Source organism: Petromyzon marinus, chromosome 6 (genome assembly GCF_048934315.1).
Source record: "Petromyzon marinus isolate PM22_M1 ecotype Great Lakes invasive population chromosome 6, UKy_Petmar_22M1.pri1.0, whole genome shotgun sequence".
Lineage (NCBI taxonomy): Eukaryota > Metazoa > Chordata > Hyperoartia > Petromyzontiformes > Petromyzontidae > Petromyzon > Petromyzon marinus.
This window is the reverse complement of record NC_133672.1, coordinates 6190636-6218366: the sequence shown is the minus strand read 5'-3', so window position 1 is coordinate 6218366 and position 27731 is coordinate 6190636. Positions and strand designations below refer to the sequence as shown.

The 27731-nt window shown below is 47.7% G+C and overlaps 1 protein-coding gene and 1 long non-coding RNA gene across 6 annotated transcripts in view; one reads left to right on the top strand and one right to left on the bottom strand.

Moving 5' to 3' along the window:
- Positions 1–27731, top strand: part of LOC116939628 (uncharacterized) — a 91297-nt gene that overhangs the window by 41472 nt on the left and 22094 nt on the right. For 3 of the 4 annotated variants that reach the window (XM_076062964.1, XM_076062963.1, XM_076062965.1), the window contains 14 exons: positions 2433–2487; positions 3950–4131; positions 5153–5416; positions 5836–5997; positions 6573–6709; positions 13761–13901; positions 14942–15116; positions 15426–15536; positions 16799–16888; positions 17498–17630; positions 18617–18706; positions 19838–19959; positions 21001–21782; positions 24001–25098. In XM_076062964.1, coding sequence (XP_075919079.1) covers positions 2433–2487; positions 3950–4131; positions 5153–5416; positions 5836–5997; positions 6573–6709; positions 13761–13901; positions 14942–15116; positions 15426–15536; positions 16799–16888; positions 17498–17630; positions 18617–18706; positions 19838–19959; positions 21001–21782; positions 24001–25098 — 3542 coding nt within the window. The remainder of the gene's footprint in view (positions 1–2432; positions 2488–3949; positions 4132–5152; positions 5417–5835; positions 5998–6572; positions 6710–13760; positions 13902–14941; positions 15117–15425; positions 15537–16798; positions 16889–17497; positions 17631–18616; positions 18707–19837; positions 19960–21000; positions 21783–24000; positions 25099–27731) is intronic. The other variant, XM_076062967.1, reaches the window with a different exon arrangement.
- Positions 2758–27731, bottom strand: part of LOC116939630 (uncharacterized) — a 35556-nt gene continuing 10582 nt past the window's right edge. Inside the window, exons 2-9 of one of the 2 annotated variants that reach the window (XR_012939622.1) lie at positions 24922–25060; positions 19808–21267; positions 18573–18684; positions 18252–18302; positions 6620–6682; positions 6357–6447; positions 5102–6022; positions 2758–4119 (exon numbers count right to left, since the gene is read on the bottom strand). This is a non-coding gene — a long non-coding RNA (uncharacterized LOC116939630). The remainder of the gene's footprint in view (positions 4120–5101; positions 6023–6356; positions 6448–6619; positions 6683–18251; positions 18303–18572; positions 18685–19807; positions 21268–24921; positions 25061–27731) is intronic. The other variant, XR_012939621.1, reaches the window with a different exon arrangement.

The window sequence follows — 27731 nt, the reverse complement described above, 5'->3', positions numbered from 1 at the left end:
TTGTAGGCACTGTGGTTAGAGTGCTCAACACAGTTGGCAAGTAGCGAGTTAAAATCTCAGTTTGTGGACGACGGCTACTGTGGTTATCCCGTGGGCTGGCTGGCTCCCATCATCAGAATGTGGAATTCCCGTGAGTGGCGCAGGACCACCAACAGATGGGAGCGATCACCTACTTTAATGTTTTGCCACCCACAGTAATGATTTTCATTTATTCCGATCGTTTAAAGAAAGGAAAGTTGTCTGTCTTTGGATTGATGCAAGAACAACATCACGAGTCTTAGCCATATGTCTTTCAAGGGTATGTCTTACCCAACATATTAACCTATACCTATTCTACGAATAAGTGCTCTAAGCTGGTCTTGACCAAATTAATTTTCTTCAGAAATGTATAGTTTGACTGAATTACACCAGAGTTCTGTACCTGTTGTTTCGTTGAATAGGTACCCAGGAATCAAACCCAGTTGTACACAATCCTGGCTCACTAATTTGCCATGGGACCATTATCCTTCCTGGGGACCTGCAATGCGCTTCATATTTTGTGCAAAAATGAAACAACTTGTCCTCACGACATTATGCATACAATACACGCAGTCGTTTTAAGCAATGGTTTTATACGTATTGATCACCAAAACCACGCGATTGCTCTGGCCAGCACCGCACGCATCATTTCCCCAGGGCCCCCGTGGGAAATACTTTTCACTCTTGAGCCGTGCGACCATGAAGCGTTCGTTTTAATAAAGGTTTTACTCTTCCAGACCAGCCTCGGCCTTTTGATCGGCCCGGTTTCCGCCCAGCCCCGCGCAAGCTGTGTGCATCGCTGCCATGGACACTGTGTTTGCATGTCGGCACACCGCTGCTGCTTATCACGGCCGGGAAGCTGCCTGGAGACTGTGTACACAGTGGTAGCAAGCCGGGACTTGCTAATCAAAGGGGCTTGCGGGAAGTGGACCTTGTTGATCCACCATCCACGCATTTCGCGGCAGATTGACGGTGTTTGCTTTGGGCCGTTTCACAGCCTTAATTAAATGACTGTCGCTCCTGGCAAAAGGAGACCTTTTACATTTTGACTTCTTAGTAGTCTGGTGAAGAGCAGGAAAGTTTGTTTACTTGTTTCACTGCCAGCGTCATCTGGGCGGGGGGGGGGGGGCACTGTGGTTAGAGCACTTGCCTTAGCAGTGGAGAGGTTGTGAGTTGAATCCCAGCCCGAGGGTTGATACGGCAACATCCTATTTCTGTTGAGTCTCATTAAAATGGAGTCCCACAAGGTGTCAGCTCTTGTCATCCTATCCCTTCCCCCACTATGGGAATGTGAGATTTCCACCACGGGTTCGGAGCTTCCAAAAGAGGTGAACAATCATCCCATTTCTAGTTTGGCTATGGAGACACACCGACTTGAACCCCACATTGGTAGTGATTTTTTTTTTAATGTAAAAAGCGACCACCATACAAGTCCTGGGTAGTTAATTATAACGCTAAATATAACAGCAGTTTGATCGGTAACTCCGCCCATTATCCTCACTTAATACAAATGATGGTGCTTCCCCGACAGATGTAATGATTGTATCTAATGATCAGTGAACCTTACTGGATCAATGTATTCCAGAGGCTGTCGTTTAAGTCAGATAAATCCTGGACTGATTTCGACTTTATTGAGCCTCATTAGCAGTGAGATGTAGCCCCCACTTACCTGGATCATTTTGTCTTTGCATGAAACGTCTGAGGTTTCTTTTTCTCTCCAACATTTTTTAACCAAGAAAAAACCGTGCAAAAATTTGCCACTGAAAAAACATTTACCTTTGGTTTCTATGATACACGTTTAGCCCTGGGGCACTTTCTAAGTGCACTGCGGTGCCACCTTCTGGTCTCGACGCGCATCTTCTGTGTTATATTATGGGCCGTTTGGCAGCCCAGTCGGATAGGAATCGGAATATTTGTCGAGTGGTCCAGAACCCTCCACGGGATGACTTCTGTTGATTGTCAACAATGCGGCACTATTTTATTCACCTGCAGGGATTTTCTGAGCTCCTGGCCTTCTGATCGGGATGTGAATGTACTCACCCGCAGTGCTAACCAGCCGGTGACTTAAGAATACTGTCTAAATAGAAATGTAAAGGCAATATACAGTCTATTTTGGCAGTTCCACTGCTCGATTAAGGCCTCCGCATGCTGTGTTGGTCACGGGGGGTTTATTTGACCATACTTCACCATGCTGGCCAGTGCAGGTTGATGAAGGTAGCGGGCGGTGGGGGGGGGGGTGGAATCACTTGCCACCGATGCTTGCCATGGCCGGGAATCGTACTGAGGCTCGCCCAGGTTAATATCGCGATGCGCCACCCACTGCCCCCCCCCCCTCTATACCACTATGTGTATATAAATATGCAACAGGGTCACAAGGCAGCCTCGTGAAGAATGTGTTGTTTTTTTGGCCTCAGGATGTGTATGAGGGAGGCGTCTTTGGGCCGAGCGAGGACACCTTTGAAGCCGAAGGTGAGCGCAATGGGAATTTTGAGTTTGTTTTTGCGCCGGTGATAATTTAGCACCGTAGTGCGCTTGTAAAACACACGGCGTAAATTCATTCCATCACCTCATTCACTGAATAGTTCTGTAATGATAGTGCACGCCGCGTGTGATTTATAGTTCTTAGCGGGAAGTCGAGAGTGACTTGTTCTGCAGAAAGACGAGCCCCTGATTTTCAAGGACAGCCGTGGCAGATAAGTGCAGCCTCGATGCTAGTCTGAGCGAAGAGAAACATCAACCTTGATTTTTCGATTGTTTATTTTAAAATGCAAACCATTCCTTAAAGAATGTCAGGATTAAACAAATCTGATTCTCCATCTGATATAATGTACGTTTATAATAAATAGTAGCACACGATAGGGTGGTGACATTCCCTAGAATAAATTAACTGAAGTTAGAAGATGTTAAAGAAGTGCACGTGTGCAGGTTTGAATACAGCCAGGTGGTGCTCTGTCTCGAGAGCTCTCCACATAAGTTCACATCCCATTCAGGGTTCAAATCAATGAAACCTCTGCAGTTCACACAATAACTAGCACTTTGCCGCTCGCATTCAGTGACCCTCTTCTCATAGGGAGACTGGCCCCTTCCACAGAAATGTGGAATGTATCACATCAGCTCAGGGTTAATTACCATCCCACCCTTGAACGGACTTAAACTTATATACGTTTTTATACAACATTTTGATTGAGGGGAGTGGCCGCGGTGTAATGGTTTGCACAGTGACCTTTAAAAAAAATCCAGAGGTCGTACGTTGGATTCCATCTCCTGGCATGGTATTTCAAACAACGGGCAGGTTTCTGAAATCCACCACCCTTTTGTACCTCTGTCAGCATCAGTGGGTACACCTCAGTTGCGTGTGGTGGGGTACTCCCACTTCTTTCCAAGACGTCTGGCCAGTGTCGAAGGGTAGGCCAAATACTCTGTGGTCCTTCTGCCGGCAATGGGGAGAACAAGCGATTGTAGGGCTGCACCTTTACTATCGGCATACCCTGTCTGTCCAATCCCTCGACTTAACCCTTTCTCGTTCAGAGATGACTGCAAGCTTCCGGGTGGTTGCAAGCGGTTAACTGTTAATTTTATTTAGAGACGCATAGCCCCATTGTTTTTAAGGACATTGCACTCACCGCAGAGAACTTTAGCGACACGAACGCACTCTATTATAGCAGGCGCCAAACTGTGCGACATGCCCAAGCCGCATGGCCTTGTGGGGAAGCCTCGGTACTGACAAAGTTATTTTATTTTTCCTTCCGGTTCCGTCCACATACGTCATCGGAACGGAATCGGAATTAAAAAAAAAACTGATCACGTGCCCCTACATACGTCATCGGAACGGGAAAGTGTTAAATCGCCAACAACGACTCCAACCCAGCCCGCGCAGCCCCACCTCGACTGTCCCCCTTCGCTAACCGCCCGCCGACGTGCCGCCGCACAGGCCAGAACCCGTGGCACTCGTCGTCTTTCCTGAGCAGCAGCGGCGTGCTCGATGCGGACCCGCCGGACGCGCTGGGCTCCATGGAGGAGCGGCTGCTCGCCGACCTGGGCCTGGAGCCCGGAGCGCGGCTCGACCCGCAGGAGGCCGCCGCCGTGTGCACGCAGCTCCACCTGCAGCACGAGGTACGGGGCGTGGAACGGAGACGAGTGTCGCTTTATGATGAGCGTCAGCTGTGTATGTACGTGTAGCGCTCATGCTTACGTGATCCGAGGGTGGGAATACTCGCGTGATCCAAGGGTACGCTGTAAGGATGACGTCACGAGGAAAGGGAGAGAGAGAGAGAGAGGTGACGTCACCGGGAGAGGCGGGGCGATCGAGGCGCTTCTTGGAGGGAATCGGAGTGGGGTGGACGCGTGCGGCGGTGAGCTCGCGTGGAATAAAGAAAAGTATCGAGTCTCGATCTTCATCTGGTGGACTCTCTACATATGTACGGTTTAACTTCTTTCGAACAGGACGTAGCCAACCGTGCTAATCGGAGGTCACGTAGATATGAGTGTCGCATGGCGGTGACTCTCGTGCAGCGATGAGTGCCACTTTGACAGTTCTAACTTCGCGAAATCCAGTATGTTAGTGGTCGAAAGGTGAGCATTTTTATGGTTTTAAGTTGATTGAATAATCTTGCTAAATGCAATGGCACGCATTCACTCGACCCTTCAAGACTGTAACTAATAAAAACTGTGTAATTTTATGCAATTTTAAAACAAAAATAACCTTATGTCATTTGCAATTTATTTTTTTAAAATTTCCAAATACATACTACCATATGAAACAAAAATGTAAATAATACAATTTGGAAATAGTTAATGACCAAGATGATGAAGTTTTCCAGTAAACCAATGGTGGCCCTAAGCCACCGGTTTTAAATTCCACATTTCTAGTTCAGTCTCGTTCCCTCTACAAATGTGTGGTCATTTCTTTAACCATGAAAAATAATGGTCTGAGTCAACCTCCTCACAAGGATTTGAACATGTGGCCTTCCGACCGTGACTTGAGGAGCAATATTTGATATCTATCTGGCCTAATAACACGAGGGTTTCTTTCATGATACATGTATTCTGCAGTTATTGAAGCCCCACTGATCAGTAGAATCACCTGCCACCTCTTGCACTCTTTTTGTCGTCGGTGTTGCCCCCTGCGCTTCAGTGGCAGGCGGTGCAGGCCCAGCTGGAGCCAGCGGACGACGGGACGGTGAGCTGCTCGGAGCTGCTGCAGCTCCTGCAGCAGAGCGGAGTGGACGAGGAGGGGGAGGCTGAGCCAGAGGAGCAGAGGGAAGAGGAGGAGGAAGATTTGGATGATGAGCGCACCAGTCTGTCCTCGCAGAACCTGTCCCTGGGACGTTACACGCCGAGTGTGTCGCCCCCTCCTCCCGGCGTCCTCCGACAGCTCAAGCGCTTCCACTACAGCCAGGTGTGGACGGGAGAAGCACGCACGCGCGCCACCATGCGGGTCAGCGCCGCGTGAGTGGGAATCGCCGTTAACTCGGCGGGAATGCACGCGGCGTGTTCTTTAGCGTTTTGATCAGCCGGTGCGTTTCCTTGCCGCGTGTACCACCGTTTGTCATTGTGTGTGTGTGTGGTGGCAGAGTAACTCATTCGGAAGGCTGCGAATTCAGTTCAAATCCCAGTGGGGTATCGATCCTGGGCTTAATAGTCCATAAAATGAGTACCGTTTATAGGTTGCCAAGGTGGCTCAGATTTCTGAAACACTGGATTGAAATCCAGGTAGCCGCCCGGGGTTCTCAAGCGCAGCGGGGTTGATCATCGATGATTACGATGTTGACGATAACGACGGTGTGCACGACTGTGGCTGCGTGTGCGTTTGTCCAGGAGGAGGGCGGGCGACGCACGGCCACGCCGTCCCTGCTGGCACCCAGTGGCCACGAGCTGCTCTTCTCGGATCTGGACGACGGCACGGGCAGCGTTCCCACCGAGCGCCTCCTGGACTCGTGGCTCGCCGACGGCGTGGCGGAGCCGCACACGATCCTCGAGGCGAGACGCGCGGCCGCAGAGCCGGCTGAGATGGCAGAATATATTTTTTTACACTTTATTTTCCATGATGTCATTCGCGCAAATTTACTCTCAGTACGCTGAGCATCCCAAAACACGTTGGCATTGAAAAAAAGGTACGAGAAACACTGCGGAGTAACGAATCAAATGGCTACCAAGACAGTTTCTAAGTATGATTTGAAAATAGAGAGGGAGCTGATCTCTGACGTATGTATAGTGGGTAGTGCATTCCACACAGAAGGAGCTGCAAAGAGAAAGCACACCTGCCGTCTTGCACGCATGCGTGTGGTGCGTGTGGTGCGTGTGGTGGGTGCGGTGGATATGAGTATTGCGCTATGCACCTGGAGATCAGAGTTCGACTTCCAGCTGTGACTAATATCGTTGATGAGGAATATCTGAGCATGGTGTTGGGCCTTCCCTCGACCATCAGCACTGAGGAGACAAAGACGTCCTGTAACATGCTTCGTGTAAAACAATGTCATTAAGTGCAACATCGTGTCGTGGAATGTCACGGAACTTTTTTCAAGAGAGACGCTTCTACTGTCACGCTGTCACAGGCGCTGCAGTTGAGCGGCAGTGAGCGCGTGTGCCGTGCTGACCTCACCGCTGCCATCGACGCGGAGATCCTCTCCTCTGGGGACGGGCTGCCCCGGGTCACGCTGCTCGCCTACAAGGCGGAAGTGAGGACGCAGAGGTACGGGCAGCGTGTACGCACATAACGGTTATGATCTGCGAGTTCAGCTTTATTTCTAGAGTCTCCAAAGTAAAATTTGGTCTGGTACGACACATCGACACAGACACAGATCCCCCATGTAGCCTTTCACAGACTATTGGGGCAAGTGCTGTTAGCGTGCACCTATGAAGGCCGACACCACTCCCCGGCTGCCTTTGTCTTTGAGGCTGAGTCGACCTAGGGGAGGCCTAGGACCGGTTCAGATAATCGTCACTGGTGTTGGCCGTGAGCAGGAATCAAACTCTGGTTGCCAGGTTCATAGCTCAACGCGCTAACCGCTACACTACACACATGCACAGAGACAAATTTCCCCTGTATCACCTACACAGACTGTTAGAGCTAGTGCTCTTAGCGAGCACCTGTGAAAACCAGTGTGGTGCATGACGAGCTGGTGTGGTCAGTACCAGTGCAGGCTACCCAATGCCGATGTTAACACATCACAACCAGCTGCTCATTTGAAGCTGAGCTGATCGAAGGAAGACCCAACTACATACTCAGATACTCCTCACCACTGATATTAAGCGTTTGTAGAGTAAATGCACTCTCCACTGCACCACCCCTCCCCACGCAATGACACACAACAGATTTTTAAACATTCGTTTGGTCAGGGCTTTCGAGCAGCCCTGAGCTTGGCTCAGCACCTCTAAATTGTTGACTTGTCTACAAAGGCTGTCCAGTTATAAATTTCATTTGTATTATTTGTTCATGCAGGAATGGAAGCACGCTCATAACTAAGTCCGAAATCATTTGGATCAAATCCAAAATGCCAATGCTCATGCTTCCCAGCAGTACATCTCCTTCAAGTCTTAATTCATATATAAAGTTGATATTGGTTGGTAGTGGTGCATTGCGGTCATCTGTTGATTGACAACAGTGGTTGCGTGTGAGCTGCAGAGCTCTCTAATGCTCTGATGTATGTGGCTCTCTCCGGTCTTGTGCGGTGAGGGCAGGGTTAGGCAGCACGTTCCACCACATACGATCCTCATTAACCACTGCCACTTGGGAAGCTCAGTGGTTATAATATTAAAAGCCACTTAGCAAGGACTCGACAATTAAGGCTGTCAATATGGTAATATTTCTGTCGCGTGCGGGTAGGAGATTTCGGTACACTGCGTGGCTCTTGTGGATTCTAGCTGACACAGTCCACGTGACTCTCAATACTAAACCAACTGATTCACTACAAGGCATTAATTGTTTCATCCATGACCGGCTACTTCCTTGTCTCTCTATTATGGCAACTATTACAGCCACTGCTCCAAAAAAATGTGTGTTGCCTTGTTTCTGCCTCTGATTTCTAGAATGCAGTCTGCACTCTCATAAAGCTCCTGTTGTCCATACTCTACGTAGCTGCTTCACTGCAGGACAAAGCATTTTACCTTCCAGTTTTTTGTCTCAAACAGCTTAGCGTCAGAACTCCCTTCCCCCGCGCAAAGAAGCTTGTCACCTCTCACCTGCTATCCTTCGTCTAGCTAACTCTCATCAGCTCGCCACTTTGCATAAGAGGCATGGGACCCTCTGCTCATCAACCATGCTCAAAGGGGAAGGGATGTGCTTATTGTAAATGTTTGCATCGTGTTTGCTGACAAGACAGCTTTACCTTATGAAGGGGGAAAAAATTCAAGGTTCTGGCAAAGGAAAGTCATCACTTCGTTCATATTGTCTGATTACATAATGCCCAAAAAACATGCACATGCTTGTGGTTGAGTGGCTTACATTCAAATGAAAACACGTCACGGACTTCAGGATATCAACAAGGATATCCATTGTCAAGTGGCTCGGTCACTCACATTTTAAGCGTGCACCCTCGCACTCTGTCCGGAATGGCCCTTTTGCGTTAAACCGTTAGATTACATTGTGCAACTATTTGGCACTACGGCTGAATATGTCAATTTAAAATTTGCATATGACGAGAAAACCCATAACAGCAGGAAAGTTAGTGCAGGTCGGAAAAACAAGTAGGCTTACCCAACGCGCAAAGATGCGCATTGCGTGTACGATAGCTTCTCAGCCTTATCCAGACCACCAGCTCAACAGAACTGAATGTGTGGCCATTTTGTTGTTTAGGCCACCGGAGAATTGAGAAAATGTGGCCACCTCATCAGGCAGCAGTGAAACAAAGACACATCTGTATACCAGTGTCATCCTCATTCGAACTCATCAGTAAATTACAGTTATCAATGTTCACTTATACCATATGCCTCTGGGAGCCCCTTAAGGCTAAAATACGTGCTGCTGTTCTGAACACTGCAGGGTCAAATATTTCTCCATTGATGATGCAGCCATATCTTACCTGAATAACAAAAATATGCATGAAAACATTCACAGGTGCACACGTAGGCACCGATACAACAAAGACAAAGATTTGTTTTAGCAGGAGTAGGTATGTCTGAACGACCATTTGCACAGTGTTAAGTGAGTAGTCAAAGCTGCCATGGAACGCGTCATGAGTGGGTATGGCTAGGACCCCATATGCCTGGCCACATTTGTCTCCTCACTGTTCGAGCCACACGTTTTAGGCTCTAATAACCTAGGGAAGGTCCAGTCGGTGTTTGGCCACCACTTTTCCCCCACGGCGTTACCGTGCTCACCGTCCGCTCGCACATGCCGGAGGGCACGGGCAAAACACGCACTTCACTATTTGGCACGTTTGAGTGCTCCTGCTTTGCAACAATTGTGTTGAGAGGTGGTCATGTGACACTCTTGAAATCACCGGCTGTCCCCGTTGCACCACCCCCCCCCCCCCACCATCCCTTGCTCATCTCGAGCAACGATCGTTATGTTCACACGTCCACACACCCCGCGCACTCCACTTCTCATTCGGCTCCATTCTACAACCACAAAACGGGGAGTTATTTAGAAACGAACGACGAGCAACGTTGTTGCGATGGAGACCGACCGCTAGCGATGGTGACACGCGGCCGTGTGCGGTCCTTCATCTCTGCTCTTCACCGCCAACATGATGTTTGATTTTTTCGGACGACGGTGAGTGCTCGGGCGTAAGCCCGCCATCGTTTCGTTTTTGTTGGTTTTGTTTGTCTTTAACGAGCAGTTGCGATTGGTTTGCCGCAAGCCAGAAATGGTCGAATTCACGAATGAAGAATTACTCCGTAACGATGAAATAGCCCGACGCGAACCATGAAAGAGCGGGGCAGCAAAATACAGTGAGTTAAATAATTAAATGCATGCAATACGTGTGTGGGACTAGCTTCTCTAGCGTCTGAACAGTGGCCATGGAAATATGCGAGAGCATTGAATATAAATCAGAGGCAGCGCAGAATTGAATTGAATTAGCCTATTCTTCGTTATATTTACCCTTTTGATGAGCTCACTTCTGTTTCGGACAGAGAGGGAGTTCAATTAACCCGCGCACGACGCTGTAATATGGAATAGGTAAGTGATGGGACGCGGGCTCTTTTCGCGTTCTACGCACGTTGATGTGGAGCAGTGTAGGTGAGGGGCCACACCTGCTCTGTGACGTCACGTCGGCAGCACCAGCCTTCGAAACTTGATTCAAGATGGCAGAGAGTGGCAATGAAACCATCTTTGAAAGGTCGCATCGTGGAGCGTCCCTCAGGGAAGACGGCGGGACATTCCGAGGCTCATTGCGTGTTGCCTGCCACCTTGACCCCAACCCACAGGGCATCGTCTAGTGCTGATTTGACCTCTGCCGAGTTTAATTAACTATTGACTTTGATATTCTTGGTTCTTTCGGTAAAGTCACCACGTAGAAGGGAAACGATAAAATAATAAAAATCTAAAACGATAAAATTCTCACGACGTTTCGACTGCAACACAAAGAGAAATCATCATCAGGTGTGAAAACCACAGCAAGAAAATTTGGTGGTTTTCACACCTGATGATGATTGCTTGTGTTGCAGTCGAAACGTCGTGCGAATTTTATTGTTTTGTATTTTTATTATTTTATTGTTTCCCTTCTACATGGCTTTACCGAAAGAACCAAGAATATTAATCCCTGCAGTCACGAAAGCTTTAAATCAAAATATTGACTTTGAGTTTAGATATTTTGAATTGAGTGTTCGGGGCTTCACCAGTTTGGCCAGTCTGCATTAAAACTCCCCATCAGGCTGGCGACCCTAGCAAGTGTTTCACCTCTAGTTTGTTTGGAAGGCAATATCTTAGCACGTATAGGGATTGGTGGAGGGTGAAGTATATCTCAAAAAGTCTACATCAAAGGTAGTCTAATATGTTGCAGCGAAGCTATAGGACTCAGCCAAGCTCTGATCCCCCTTGGTAGTCTCTGTTGGCTCTGTCATGACTTACCTAGTATGCTTTAAGTTAACTTTTGAATTAGTAGCAGTGTCGCGTGCACTGACCACTATGATACTATTTCCCATACCCACATATGCACACACAGAACACATACAATACAATAGTAAGTGTCATTTCAGCACGTCAGTACGCTGCTGGATGACGGCATCCCCAAGCCGTGTCGATCATGGTAGTTGTTTGACCATACTTCACCACACTGGTCATTGTGGGTTGGTGAAGGGGTAGGACCCAAAACAGTTCAGATATCACTCGCCGATTTCCTTGCGCAGCACGCTAACCAATATGCCACCAGTTCATCCCAGGTAGTAGTTGGTAATGGGAATATAAACTATACTATATTATTTTATATATATTTTATGATTTTATTGTTTCCATTCAACGTGACTTTACCGAAAGAACCAAGAATATGAATCACTGCAGTCACGAAAGCTTTACATCAAAAAATAAACTATACTCTTTGGGTCTTTCAGTAAAGTCACGTAGATAGAAAAATGTTGAGGCATAACATTTTTTTTCCCCTGCCTCAACAGTTGGCCTGCTCTATTTTTTTCACCTGCAGACGATTGCTCGTGTTGCCATCGAAACGTTATTTTTATTATTTTTCTATCTACGCGGCTTCACCGAAAGACCCAAAGAGTATGAATTCCTGCAGTCACGAAAGCTTTAAGTCAAGGAATAGAAACATTCAACAGTCGGGGTGACATTGACAATAAAGGCTGCAAGGCTACCGATTATGACAACGTGGAATAATACAAATGCAGCAGAGATGGAACTAGAGCAGATTTGGATCTTATCCTGATCCCCGTGAGTTCAGATCCAAGTATGACGATATCATAATCGGCGAAATAAATAAAACTGCAATTGTCAGAATACAGGGTAATAACCACGGCACTTAATCATAGCATGCCTTGCTTATCACTCCAACACAACACTCAATACATTCGTTAATTATTTCACAAATATCCACATGTACAAAGGCAACACACTTCGTACATTCATCGACATTCGTATCTGCAGAGTGAATACACATTGTACACCCATCCACATTGTACACCCATCCACATTGTACACCCATCCACATTGTACACCCATCCACATTGTACACCCATCCATGCCTCGGTTTTCCCGATAACACAGTAAAATGGTTAAAAAAATTACCTCATTTCTCGCACCCAAACTGCATTCACAGATGGTTGGAGGTCAAACAGTGTTAATATAACAAAAGGGGTTCCACAGGGTTCCATCCTCGGCCGCCTCTTGTTCTCTCTTTATGTCAATGACTTGGACACTGACCTGGATCATTCCAGGGTAAATCTTTTTTGCAGATGACACGATACTGATTACTGCTGGCCGCTCTCCGGATGACGTGATTGCTAAGCTACAGGGTGATTTCAACAAACTAGAACATCAGCTAGTTTCTCTTAAACTAGTCCTGAATACCTCTAAAACCAAGGTGCTATGCTTCTCACCGGGACTAAAGCAGGAAGTTATTTTTCCCCAATTACATTCCTTGAACAATTATCAAATAGAGCAAGTCAAGATCTATAAGTATCTTGGGGTCATCCTGGATTCAAAACTGAATTTTGAAGATCACATTGATTATATTGGTAAAAAGACAAAAATAAAAATTGGTTTTCTGTATCGACACAAGCACTGCTTCCCCCCAATGTTCCGTTTTGAATTGATAAAAGCTACCATACTGCCTCTACTTGACTACTGTGACATCGTGTATGAATCAGCCCCAAGTACTGTACTGAAGAAGCTTGATTCCATCTATCACTTGGCCTTAAGATTTGCATTGAACTGCCCATATAGGACTCACCACTGTGATCTCTACATTGGGTCAAACTTAACATCTCTTAATGTTCGACGGCTTGTGCACCAGATCTTATTTATTCACGATGTACTTACAAAAAAATCCGCAGACTACCTACTGGATCTCCTCTCTGTTTCAAAGAACAAATTTGACCTCGGGTCTTCGCTCATTTACCAGCTTCACATTCCTTATTGCCGTACAAAAACCGGAGGAAGGGCCTTTGCTATTGATGCCCCCAAGGTCTGGAATGCTATTGCCAATAAACTGCAACTTGAATCACTACCTATGAGATCTTCACTCAAAACTGCTCTAGAAGAGTTGTCCACCCCTAGCTGCCACTGCTATTCAGTGGCCTAAAATATGGCTGTAGGGTTTGGTGTTATAATTTATTTATGTAGTTTATTGTTAAAAATTCGGTCACAGTCCCTATGATCACTGTTACATTGCATTTATGGCTTTTATTTTGGTGATTTCGAAAAGTTTTTTTGGTTTGGCCATGTTTTTGTTTATTGTAGTACGTAGTTAGACTGATGGCCTAAATCTTAGTTGTCTTGTGGTTGTTGTTGTTTGACTTGCATCCCACTGGGATTTTTGCACACAGCGTTGGTGTACGGTGCTATTTCAGGAATATTTTGATGTTTTTTTTTCCTGGATTTTCTGTTTGCACAGTCACATAGTCACTTTAAGATGTTGTCTTGTTCGTGTTTTTGTTTTTTGTTTGTTGCGGTTGCACCCGATTCCAGAGCCGAATGGCTCACAGGGCTATACCAAATATATGGAACTATGAACTATGAACTATTCTTAACTCTGGCAGCCACAGTGGGTGATAGTGCTGGAGGTTGTAACGGCGAGGGGGGGGCATGCGCGTGCGTGCCTGTGCGTGCCCCCGCGTGTGTGCTTGCGCAGGAGCCAGGCGGAACAGGCGGCCGTGGAGAAGGAGAAGCTTCGCGTGGACCTGGAGCGCACGGAGCGCCGCTGCTCCAAGCTCGCGAGCGAGACGGATGAGAGGCACGACCAACTCGAGAGCCTCAACTCCAGCCGCATCAGGTGCCCTGCCGTGCCACTGGGATCAATTGTGTATATGTATATTGAACTTCTTTAGCGCACCGTATGTCGCCAACCGTGCTAATTGGAGGTGCTGGGGAAGGACGGTAAACTAAACGCAAAAAGCAGTTCTGAAGAAATGAGTTTTCAATCTACATTTAAAAGTGCATAGCTCCAGTGGCTTCCTAATATTCGAAGGAAGAGCATTCCAGACGTCCGCTGAAAGCGCATCTGAACGCGCGCGATGCAGTGACCGTCTTTGTTCGATGGTGAGCCAAAAGCCGCTGCGAGGATGGACCAGAGTTTGCGTGATGGGGAACGTACCAGCAGGGCCGGATTGACTCGGTGCCTTTCGGTGGATCCAGCGCAGGGCCTCGCATTTTTTGGAGCCACCCCGAAAATGTATCATCAGCCATGATTAATCCACTGCTGGATGAATGCCTCCCAAAGCCTCCGCCACCTCTCGCTATCCCTCAATGCGGCACCTGCACGGGAACTGATCTCGCCGCGCCATCCTTAAAAATGGTTAAATCTCAACACATTTCTGTTGAATTACGATATATCCTGTGGTTAATTTAGTATTTAAAGCCATAGCATTGCTTTGTCATCAGCATTAACTCCCCTGAGCCACGCGGCTTCCTCCCCTACTTCACCCTGCACCCACAAATCCCGCGTCCTCTTGCTGAGCAGACGCACGGACGTGTGTGCGCGCGTGCGTGTATGGGGAGCGGGAGTGTCGCGGTTAACGCGCGGCCCTACGCACCCGGGGACCCGAGTTCGATTCCCACTCGCGGTCAACGCCAGTGACGATTATCTGAACCGTTCCTGGGCCTCCCCTAGGTCGACTCGGCCTCAAATGAGTAACCTGGTGTGGTGTGTAAACATCGCCACCGGGGAGAGGCGGCTCGGGCGTGATGCTGGCCACCCGCCCCCTGGTGTGCCGTGCCGGCCTTCATAGGTGCTCGCTTAACAGCACTTGCCCCTATAGTATGTTAAGGCTACACGGCAGTGGGGGGGGGGTCTTATTTGTCTTTTTCCCGCAGCGAGCTGGAGCAGGATTGCCGGGAGAAAGTGGCAGCGACGCGAATGGAGATGGACAAGGAGCGCGAGCTGATCATGAGCCACGTGAACCGACAGCGCGAGAAGCTCGAGGCGGAGATCGACAACCTCCGCAAGGACGAGGCCGAGCTCCGGGACCGTCTTGGGGTCACCATGAAGGTGCCGCCACTAACCCCAGCTGCCCAACCCACCCACCCACCCTGTCCTGCCCTGCCTGTTAGCTGCTTGGAGGGAGCTGTGTGTGCTATATCACCGTGTGTACGGCACGTTCTTTATGCACGCTGCGTGCTATGTGCATGGAGGGAGCTGTGTGTGCTATATCACCGTGTGTACGGCACGTTCTTTATGCACGCTGCGTGCTAGGTGCATGGAGGGAGCTGCGTGTGTGCGCCACGTTGCTACGCGCGCGGCGATGCGTGCTGCTTGCCATGTGCGTGGCTGATGCCGCGCGCCGCTTGTGTATCGTAGGAAAACTCCCGTTTGGAGCGGGAGCTGAGCGACCTGGCGGAGCGGTTGGCCGACTCGGAGAAGCAGGTGTCCAGCCTCAAGGAGCAGCTGCACAGAGCACTTCACGGCGGGGTGAGTCGCCGTGCTTCGCACCATCGGTTGCCCTCTCCTAGGGAGCTGTCGAACACCACGTGACGTCATCCGGCATACAGATACAGGCAGATCTCGCGGATCGCCATCACAAGGTCGAAAGTTCAAATCCCGGGTTGGATCCTAAACTCGGTGCCGGAGTCGACTTGGCCCTCGTCGACTTTTCACTTAGCTCACCCTTGTTCTACGGTCGATAAAATAGGTGTCGATGTTAGAAAACGTCGCTTATCGGTTGCCCTGTGGAGAAACTCTGTACCCTTCCATGGTAATGTGTAAAGTCCAACACTGGCTTAGGACTGCTAACGGATAAATGCACTGCCCGTTGCTCAAGATTCCTGATCTATAGGCACTTTTGTTGCCTTCCATGTGCAACAAAACTCGCCAATCATCACGTGGCTTTCCTAGTAACACAACATGCGTCACCATGCGGCACTGTGGTCGCAGTGCTCAAGTCACAGCCGGAATGTACAGCGGGTTTATGTCGTGGTCAGGGCTCCACTCATCTCACAGTCCCTCCAGAGTCAACAAAAACAGCGCCACGTTGTGCCTCGACGGTGGTCGTCATTCGGGAAGCGTGGACCCCACCGTAAAAACGTGGAAGTTTCACCACCGTCTATAGGGCTGCCAACGGAGAAGAGACACCATCCCACAATTATTTATACGGAAAGACGATTTCTACGTGGTGTTCCAGTTGTTGTTGGATTTAGAGCCCTTTGTCGGTCCACTCACTGCTGTGGGAATACCTCCCCCCATACATGGGGATTGTTTTGACAATACTTTAACCGCAACTGGTTTAGCACCATCTTCTTTGGTTCTTTTGGTAAAGTCACGTAGAATGAGAATAAATAATAAAATAAAACAAAAAAATTCTCACGACGTTTCGGCCACAACACAAGTGGCCTTCTTCAGGTGAAAGGGACAGACCTGTTATTGAAGCTCTGTCGTCCCAACAAGTATGTCCCTTTCACCTGAAGAAGGCCTTTTGTGTTGTGGCCAAAACGTCGTGAGAATTTTATTGCTTTATTTTATTATTTTATTCTCATTCTACGTGACTTTACCGAAAGAACCAAAGAAGATGAATCCTTGCAGTCGCGGAAGCTTTAAATCGTGGTTTAGCACCAGTCGAAATACCACCCGCCACTAATGTCATCCGTCGTCGGTAATTGAACTCGGGACGGCGAGTTTTCTGTTGATGACGCTTCAAAATGACGGGATGGCCACGCGCGTGCACTCCGTCCGCACAGGGAGATGATCTGGACCCCACGAGCGCGGAGTTCTTGGCGCGAGAAGAGCGCTTCGCTCACGTCTTGCGGGAGCACGAGCAGCGGTGCAGGGTGAGCATCTTCCCCCCCCCCCCCAACTCCTCCTCTCACGCATGCAACCCCCGCGCCACCAGCCACTACGTGTGCAGATATTCACGCAGGGAAACGAGTTTTCTTTTTTATATCACCAAGGTGAGAACTGGAAGGGACTACGATCATTTGCAAGAGTGACCTGCGGTTTGATCTTTGAATCTATAGAAGTTGGACGCAGTACTGGCACTTAAAGGCCGATGGTCTTCTCCCGGTCACCAGTGGTAACACAAAAAAACCAGGAGGACTTCTTCCAGCACTGTATTGACAAATTTACATAAATTACTATTCCTATTATAATTAAACGTGACAAAGTGATCCAGTAAAATAAAGATAGTTTATGAGATCTAGAATAAATAGGTAACTTTGTGGCGAAGATCACCCGATGCAGTATTTCTTCAAATTCTCATACGTTCGCTTGCTAGTCCTGAGAACAGCAAGCTGGGGGGGTGGTGCATTGGCAGCCCCATTCATTGTGATGCGTCCCCTCTCGGCCCCGTGAGACCACCTGCGCAGTTGATACTATTCCTTTACACTGCTAAAGCTGTTGATGATGGTGGTGCAACTGCTGCTGCCGCACCCGCTTCGTAGGAAATGCAGGACCGGATCGATGAGCTGCAGTCGGAGGTGGAGCTGCTGCGCACGCGAGCGTTGCCCCGCAAGGGCGGCCGCCTGAACGGGGAGAGGATGAGCCCCGAGGGCGGGGAGGAGCTGGGGCAGGAGGGTGCGTCGCGCATGTCACGTGACTGTGTGCTCGTCGTGAGCATCGTGCGATTGTGCGATCGTGAACATCGTGCGATCGTGCGATCGTGCGATCGTGCGATCGGGGGCTCGTGCGATCGTTCGATCACTCGAGCAGTGCGTTCCATGTCTCGCGGCGCATCGCCAGCATCTTTCACATATATTATATGTAACACCAAATACGTGTATTGTTATTACTACACGTATATAACACCTTTCACAGCGTCAGATTAATAATTACACTTAATATTGTTCACATAAAAAAAATTGCACTTGTCAGCAGCAACATCATTAACAATTCACTTGCCCTGGGCCTATTTTCGCTAAAATTATATTTTTGTCTTTAGTTTCTTTTGCACACATCATATCATAAATATTACACCTAATTTTGACACAAAAATTTTCATCATAATAATTGCACTTGATCAGCGTCTTTCACTAAAATTATATTATCATTACAGAGCCTCTTACATACGTTGTCAGCAGATGACAGTGAAGCAGAATCCATTGTTGTACTGTACTGTGTTCCAATGTCTATGCTTCCCTGCCTTCACTAACCTGCACTGACCAGCGTAGTGAAGTATGGGCAAGTAGGCCCCATTACCTGCATGGCATGTAGAGACTCCCATCCATCCAGCAGTAGATTAACAGAGGCCTGCACGTATACATACAATATCGTCATCAGCATCATCAAACTTGCATGGCAACCTGTAAATGAATAACATCATTATGACACTTTCTAATTCCAGTCACACAATTGAAATATAAATATCGATGAAATTATAAGCATTAATTCAAAAACTGTTCAATCCGTGTTAAATATTATTCAGCCACATTCAAGGGTTGGCGGTTTGCCTGACATTCCATTACCACTTTGTCAGCACAGCGAGCAAAGAGCGCCTTGCACAGTGCCGTGAGACCGTACCTCAGGGTTGACTTTGCCTCGTGGATCGCTTCTCTGTACTCTAGATGCTCGGAGCATGTCGGCGAGCAGCATAGGCAGCACGGGATCCCTCCGCTCCAGGATCCGAAGAAAACTGCCCGACATCATGCGCAAAGGTGTGTGGCCCCTTAAGAGTTTTCGCAGGGGACTCATCTTCAGTGGCAACTCTGAGCCGACTGGAAATTGCACATTTCTATGGCTGGCGGCCTATTCTTTTTTCAATTGAGAATCGCCCTCCTACAAAAACATCCCACAATGCTGTAGGAGACCAGTTGGCTCGAAGGTGAAGAGTGCTGAGCTGCCACCGCTGAAGTTCCTAGGTTTGAATCCCCAAGCAGCTGCCTATTAATAAATACATGTCCTGAAGTGTAATGTGTTCATGGCCAATGACTACACACAAAATAAACCATTTGTTTAAAAAAAATGCACTTGAATAGGCTGGATTGCAGGTCCGGGTTTAAAAAATATTGGTCAAATAAACACACTCATTGAAGAACACATGGGAAACACACTGACCCTTTCTGTGGAAATGATAAAAACAAAAACCCACCTGGAGAAGTTCTTAAAAAATATATACACAGGTCATTCTCTGAGACATGTGAGATTTCCTATTTGATTCCTTGCATCAAGACGGTGCCCACCACACTGGCAATACCTTTGGGAAGAATACCGAGCACTGTAATTTGGGAAGTCCCACAGAATGTGCATTTGTAAAAGCTTGTGTTATTTGAGTGCTGTATCAACAGTGCTAATCCCTTAAATCAGATAGAACTTGATTCAGCCTGCCAAAAGTCCACTGGGATACACACAGCTTTCTGGGGTATCTTCTTATCTCTAATTAATAATACTTTATTTTATATTTTCAAACTAACACGTTCCTAGAACATAATTATTTTTAACATGAAAGCATACAGATAATTGGCACTGGTTCGTGCACTTGACTCACATGGGGAAAGGCTGTGCATTCAAATAGTTGCTGTATTTTGATGTTGCCTAAGCCTATTATCCCATCCAGGGTCAATAAAATAAACACCACTTTACTAGAAGTTTCGTAAAAATGTGGAATATACTCCTCGGCCAGTGGCAGACGAGTGCCACATCAGGACCCCGCTTCAGCACGGGAGAGATGCCCTCACTTGGCAAATGGTCGCGTCGCATTGAGAGAACGACCGTTAAGTTGCGTTTGTTTGCCGGATGCGTGCTGTCATTCGGCATACCGCTGCGTTTGTTCTGCATCCATGCCGCAGGCGTGCGCTCCCCAGAGGCGGTGTCGCCTGGGCTCAGTATCGAGGCCGAGCTGGTGCTGGAGAATCTCAAGGAGCAGCACCAGCAGGAAGTGTTCCGTCTCACCGAGGCGCTGACTTCCAAGGTAAGCTCTCTGCCAGCTGGCGGGGGGTCGGACACATCCCAGCAGTAAATGATGTGGCGCAGACCACGTGGGACCACTCCACAATTGACAGATTTGAATTAATAATGATAATCGTTTAATACACTTGGTATTCACTGCATTCTTTAAGCACCAGGCTCCCGCGAAGGCGCTGAGTTTCACAGACATGTATACTCTGCCAGTCGTAGGCGGTGTTGCTATGTGATTTAACCCAATTTAGTAATTTGTGAGTATTTTTTTTATTTGTCAAATTTGTACTGTGACGCCGGCACACGTGGCCTACTCTTTTATTCGATAACGTCACAAAATATTTGTGAAATTGGAATATATTTCTGCCCAAATGTGCATTTGTTATGTGTGTGTATGTATGTACGTATGCATAATTTATATCCAGTAATATACTGTATGTTCTATAATATCTAGACAGCTGGCAGTTCTTCGCTCACATTCGGAAGTTTATGAGTTTAAAACCAGATTGGGTGTCATCTACTCAGTCCATCTTCTCTCATGGTCAAAAAAATATACTACTGCTTGGTTGGATGTCAACACTGTCAGGGCCAAACAACCTTTAATGCAGCACTGACCCACACCTGCTTGAGCATGGAGACACTTTTACTGTTTAATTGCACAAGTGTCACTTATTTATTGCCCCCAGCGGCATAATGATGATGCGCTCAGTTCACTGCAAAAGGAGATGAATGCTCATGACCTTCCAACTGTGAGCCACAATGCCATCTGACCAAATAAAAAATATATATTTGTCGGCTCTTGAAGGACCTTTACGCAGTTAAGCGAGTGCCCTATGTCTGAACGCTGTAACATTCTCGTTCCTCTGACCAGGAGGAGGAATTTGCGAGCGCCCTATGTCTGAACGCTGTAACATTCTCGTTCCTCTGACCAGGAGGAGGAATTTGCGAGCGCCCTATGTCTGAACGCTGTAACATTCTCGTTCCTCTGACCAGGAGGAGGAATTTGCGAGCGCCCTATATCTGAACGCTGTAACATTCTCGTTCCTCTGACCAGGAGGAGGAATTTAATGCGAAGCTCGAGCAAAGCCGGGCAGAGGCGGAGAGGAGGGCACACGACACGGAAGACCGTCTCGAGGCGAAGGTGGCCGATGCCCGAGCACGGCACTCAGCCCTCGAGGTCCAGGTGGCCTCGCTGAGGGAGCTTGTTGAGGAGGCGAGGGCTCAGCGAGACGAAGCCCTTGCACGCCTGAACGAGAAGCGAGCGGAGGCGGAGGAGAAGGCCCGCCTCCTCGACGCCATCGGCGAAGAGCACGTGCAGCAGCTGGAGAAGAAGGTGGAGGAGGGGCGGCAGAAGGCGTTCAAGTCCAACGAGCAGGCCATGCAGAGGTTGCGGGTCGCGTTAAGTGACAAGGAGCAAGAAGTGGACAGGGTCTCGGCGAGGTTGAGGGATGCCGAAAAGGAGAGTGGCGACCTGCAGTCGCAGCTGAGTGCCAAAGACGAGGAGGTGGCCTCAATCAAGAGGAAACTGGACGAGGTGGAGCGGGAAAAGGGTCGGATTCTGTCCACCACTGAGGCAGACATTGAGAAGATCCACAACAAGTTGCAGGCCAATGGAGTGGACCGAGCCAAGGACTATGAGGCAGAGAAGCTACAGATGCAGGCCATGCTGAAGAGGCAGAAGCTGGAGATGGAGAAGAAGCTACAGATGGAGAAGGCAGAGGTTGAGCAGCACTTTGCGCTGCAGGTGTCGGAGTTGGCCAGGCAGCTGGGCGAGGAACGCGAGAGGATGCAGCGCGAGCTGACGGACCGACACCAGGCAGAGATGGCGCAGCAAAGGTGAGAGCGTCACGAGGGGAGAGGGGCGCGGGTGCTTGCTGGATGTGTGCCTGTGCATGTGTGCCAGTCGGAGGGAGTGGTTTCAGTGAGGGCTTTGTTTAGTCGTAGTCAAGTGAAAGTGTCTCCTTGCTCAAACATGAATTGGATGGCACTCGCAGTCATGCATGGCACTGAGTCACTGATGGAAATTCCACAGATTTATTGCAGGATGTGATACCTTCATATAAAAAAATGCTGCTTACTGTAAAGTGGCACATTTTATTGATCCCAGGAAGGTGATGGGCTAAATTTCTCTATAGCTAGAATTGTTTGTATTAATGGTGTTGTAAATTGAATGCTCTGACCACAGAGTATTAATCACCTGTATTACACAATAATTGGTGACGTAATGCACGAACCTGCTGGGCGTAGGCAGAGCACTCGGCTCACATTCAGAAGGTAATGAGTTTAAATCATAAGTCAGGAGTCAACTCTCCCCGCGATAGATAATGTGTTAAGTAATTAAGGAAGTGCTTGGGCAGGACACATCACTAGAAGGGAAATGACAGATTGGCTGCCAGAGAATGGTACGCATCCAAGAATATAGCCGCCGATGAAATGGAATGATGAAATCGGCTTGTTTGCGGATTCTCAGTGGAGTATTGCATCGCAGAATCATAAGAGATAAAGTAACACCGTGCTAATTACCAGTAGTTGTGTTATGGAGGGGACTGGCCAGCAGACGAGCACCTCGGCAAGTGTGGAACTTCAGCTGCTGACTCAGGGCTATGGTTAGGAGGATGAACTCTCTCTCTCTCACGTTCGTTTGAGCAGGGAGACACCGTCTGTGGGTGAATTTGTTCTAGACTCTGCGTTAGGCTGAATTTGTTTCGAAAAGCTTCGTGTTTTTTTTCACAGCATATTGCTGCTGCGCCCTGCCATTCTTGTTGTGTTCTTCTGGTTTCAAAGCCACATGTTCGTACTATATGGGGCTACGTTGTGGGCAGCAGAGGGCAGTGCAGCAGAGGCACATACCGTAATTGTTGCTCTGCAAACGTATGCTCGCACGTCTACGTTCGCCACCTTTCTCCAACCGTCCCTGACCAGCATGGCGAAGCATGGTCAAATAACCTTCGTGACCCTTGTGATATGGGGAGGACCTCGTCGACCATTCTATTGCCAAATGGGGCTTGTGCAATAGCGCAGTCTGTGTATTTCTCGCTATTGCTCATAGTTCTTTTTTTTTCAATTTGCCTACGTTCCTGAGCAAACTTACTCAAGAGTTTGATTCGAGTAATGAGTTTTCACTTGCCTTACCTGTGCACTCCTGCGTTTGCGGCACAGTCCGTGTCCCGCACACAATGGGTTCGGTATTTTCCTGCTTTTTGCTTTATATTTGGCTCAAGAGTGAAACTTTTGTTTCCAGATACAAATGCAGCCCAATGTTGGTGAATCCTTTGCAAGAAGTGTTCCAAATATTTTGTTATTGTCTTTTATTACTCTATATGAAAGTCAATATTTTATTATTTTGTTGTTACATTACATAATCAAGTTTTGTTTGGTTAGTTTTTCTCAATTTTGTTTGCCGATATTTAAATGCCTATTAATTCCTAAAGATGCAAGTTCCAAGTGTTTTTCCTCTGTGGCAAAAGCAAGACTAATTATTTTATAGAAATATTAAAATAATGTCAATTGATTTTAGGGACAATTGTAAAAGATATAACATAAAAAAGTCTAATAATGCTATTGTATATAACCACTATCATGCATTAAAATATACAATTTTAGAATTCTATGCAAGAACAAAACACAGAATAACATGATCGATTACAGCTTGAGTATACTAATAATAGAATAACACTGATGTGCATATAACATAATTAGCAGCCAACAAATGTAATGTGAACATTGGTTGTTCTTTATGGGGAGAGTGGGCCCCCTGCCAAAGGAATGTTTACATATTTGCCAGTGGTTAAGGGCTGCCACAGTGAGACCACTTAAATTTATTGTCTTGTCATTATTTATACGTGATCATTAAAATAATGTACATTCTGAACACACGTTCAGAAGATACATTATAATGAGCACAAGGCCTGGGCAAGAGGTGTTTGATCATGAGCAGAAGTTATGCGGCCATCTTCCGAAGATCTCGCGGGAGCAGTGGCGGCGGGAGGCTCCGTGGCAAGATCCCAGCGGGGCCACACGACACGCGGGTGTTTAATGATGAGCTTGATTGCAGTGTCGGAAAAACACCTGGACACGTCAAGCGGGTGCACTGGAAGGAAGATTTGGAAGCCTCTGCGATGGTAAATAAGGTTAGAAATGAGGATGGACAGCACCTCGATGGAGCGCTCGCACCTAACCGATGTCAGCCCGAGGTGAAATTGAAACCAGTAATGAAAATTTCGAAGCCCGTGAGGGGTGCGGAATTGGAAGGACAGGCGAAGGGACGGAGAGTGCAAGGCGCGACGGCAGCAGAGAAAGGTCTCGATGAAAACATTGTTGGTAACACGTGGCAAGATGCAAAGATAGCTCGCAGAAGCCTTCAGTCCAATTATGCTAAAGAAGATGCTAAAACCAGAATTGCAGTGATGGTTAAAGATGGGAACCCTCACTGCAGACAGGACAACATTAACGTGGGCACCACTCTATCATTGATGGCGTGTGCACAACGCACGGATGCACTTTTCCATGGTAATGGGACCCAAATTGATGCTGGCAAGTCAGGGATTGAGGAGCCGAGGCTGAATGTGAATCGCTGCCTGGATGTTGGTGCTGCTGGAGTCCATAAAGGCACCACGCAGCCAGTGAGCCAAGCCCAGCGCAGTGTTCGCCATGGAGGCCGCCCCACATCCAGCTGCGCCGAGTCAGAGACGGAGCTGGGTGTCTTGCAGCCTGTGGGCGATGTGTTTATAAATGGGCTTGAAGTTGCGGCGCACGCACATGCGGCGATAGCAATCGAATCTTCCGAGGAATGTGGACCCAATGGCACTACTGAAATTGAGCTAGGGAAGGAAGCTGGTAGAAGACAGGCGGCCATCCCAGGCATCGCCCCACGTGGGATCGTGTGGACGCAATGGAGCGCGAATGAGAACGTGAAGAACAAAGTGGAGGGATACAGTGGCGTTGAAGACGAGATGTCTGGTGGAAATGGACGAACCGTGGAAAAGCAAGGCAACTCGAAAGGTGGCGATGCAGCTGGACTTGAAGACGAGGTGAAGTCGCCGATCGGTGCTGCCGGGAAAGGGAGGGCGGCACTACAGGCGGCCATCTTGCGGTGGTCCGCAATTGCTCGGAGGCTGGAGAGGGATAAGGTGGCAGCAGCAGAGAGGCACAGGTATCGTCCGTGGCCTCACCCAGCTGAGCCCGCCAATTAATACCGCTTGCATGAGTCATCGCTGGCAACTAACATGCAGTGCAGTCCATGCAAGGAGCTGCACCCATCTTCTGCTGTGTTAACACCTTCGCCTACCACTGCTTTCTTGAATTAACAGCAGTGATTGAGAGGAGGAACTTTGGTGTTTTTGGAAAACAAAAAATTTGCCCGTTGTTTCAGATACAATTTTGTCCCATTAGTTTTTAAGTGAAAGAGTTTAAGTGATTTCTGAACTAGCAACCCATGCCACTTCTGGATAAGTGCTCAAAGGACAATTACAAGGTTGCATTTTCAATGCTCTGTTGTGGGGTTAATGCAGTCGATCATCCCTGCGGGGTCGATGAATAGAGCACCACTTTGTAGAAAGTCAGCAGTGGCTATCAAATGGGGAGAATTACTCCTACCATGGGAATGTGGAATTTCCACTACAGGCTCAAGACATATGACTGGTGTCACATTGCTCGCTTGGACAGGTAGTCTCTTAGACATTTTCACGAATGTAACCCTCGCGGCTTTTTTTATTGCACAGAGTAGAAAGCCACTGATTTTGCATTCATGCCACTATTTTACAGAGATCGACCAGCGGCTCTGAAGCCGTGTGTATGCATTTGACGTTTGGATGTTCACGTGTGTGCGAGTGTGTGTGCGTTTTGCGGTTAACTCGCTGCGCTACGACCCTGGCGACCCCAGTTCAATTCCTGCTCACGGCCAACACCAGTGACGATTATCCGAATCGGACCTGGGCCTCCCCCAGGTGGACTCGGCCTCAAATGAGTACCTGGTGCGGTGTGTAAAAACATCGCCACAGGGGAGACAAAGGCGGCCGGGCGTAGTGTTGGCCAACCACACCCCCTCGTGTGCCGTGCCGGCCTTCATAGGTGCTCGCTAATAGCACTTGCCCCAACAGTCTGTTAAGGCTATACGGGGGATCTTTGTCTTTGAATCCCCAATGCATCAACACCAGAACATAATTATTTCCTCACTGTCCATAACATAGTTTCATTGGCATATAACACTGTCATTAACCATGATAAATGTCTCCATTGTCATCAGTAGGCATTGCAGTGTTACTAATTGCATTCTAACAGTCCGTCTGAGTGCTTTCATCGTTTGTATGGGTATTGTACCTACAATTTTGGTTATGATGTGTATTAGGTTATAAAACGTGCCTCCAAGTCCATGCCTCCAAGGTTGAGCGGTGCATGTCTTCGATGTTGGCCCAGAGCCACAGGTGGAAATTCCTTATTCCTATGTGAAGGGCCAAAGGACCTGTTATAACGTTTTACTAAATGTGTTGACCCTGAAAGGATGGTGGACTGAGTCTCACCCCCCCCCCCCCCCCCCCCCCAGGATTCAAACTCGCAAGCTTTAAATCACAGCTCTAGTCATAGCAGCACCCATCTGAATATATACTGTACCATATATGTATGTAATATATAAATATATACTGCACACAAACATTGCCAACGTGGCAGAGGACCGCATTCGGAAGATCTTGAGGTCGAATCCCAAATTAACCATCTCCTACCAGGAAATGATACCATGAGTTCCGCAATGTGAAAGGGCAATTGTGGTTATTCTATATTTATTCTGGTCTTCACCACAGGAATGTGGAATTTCCACCACTGATTAGGAACAGCAACAGCAATGAGCACGATCTAATGCATGTCTAAGCATGGGAACTTGCTGTGACATTCATATCGTTTTTATTCAGATTGTGCTATTTGGTGTCACGTTATGCGACAAATATTCCATTCTGATTTATTGCAGTGGAGTGCATCACCCCATGTTAAAGAACAGCCCATGGAAGAAGATATCACAGAACTATGTGTGAAATGTCTTCAAGTGACATCTTATCCACATTGGGGGCAGTTTTTTTTCCCACTTGCCCCAACAGTCAAAACATGTATAACTCTTTGGGCTGAAATGTTATTAAAATTAAATGCAAATGTAATATATGATGGGGGGGGGGGGGGGGTTACAGCAGTCATTGGTGATGTAGCTGTGCCCATCAAATCACTACACTTTGAGTACCTGGTTTTAATCAGGGGCAGTTGTCCAGATTCAAACCCATGATCTCGGCCTGCCAGCTCCGCAATCTGCCTCTGAACCACTCTCACACTTTGACTTTGCCTCTTGGGAAATCCTTCATCCAGCAGTGGAGTGTGAGAGATGATTGTAAATATAAATAAATATGCATGTGCCATACGAGCACAGTATATGCTAATCATATAAAACGGGTCAATGTTACAGAAAGGTAAAACAAATAAATGTTCGTACCTGCCTGTCACTTACTTGGTGACCCTTAATGGACACACATTGGGCCATTTATTTATGACCTTTCAGCTATAAATATATTGTCATTAAAAACCCGTTGCACAAAGTGGAATACATCAGCGCTGGGGTGATTAATAATACAGTTAATCAGTAGATTGCATTTTTTGAATTACCAATAAATGTGATAGAAATCAATTGTGCGAGTGGCTGTAAGGTGAACAGAACGGTCGTGTGAAAAATTGCTCTGCTTGCACTGGAGCAAAATCTTAAAAAAAAATTGATCTGCTCTCTCTCTCACGCTCTCTCTCTCTCTCGGT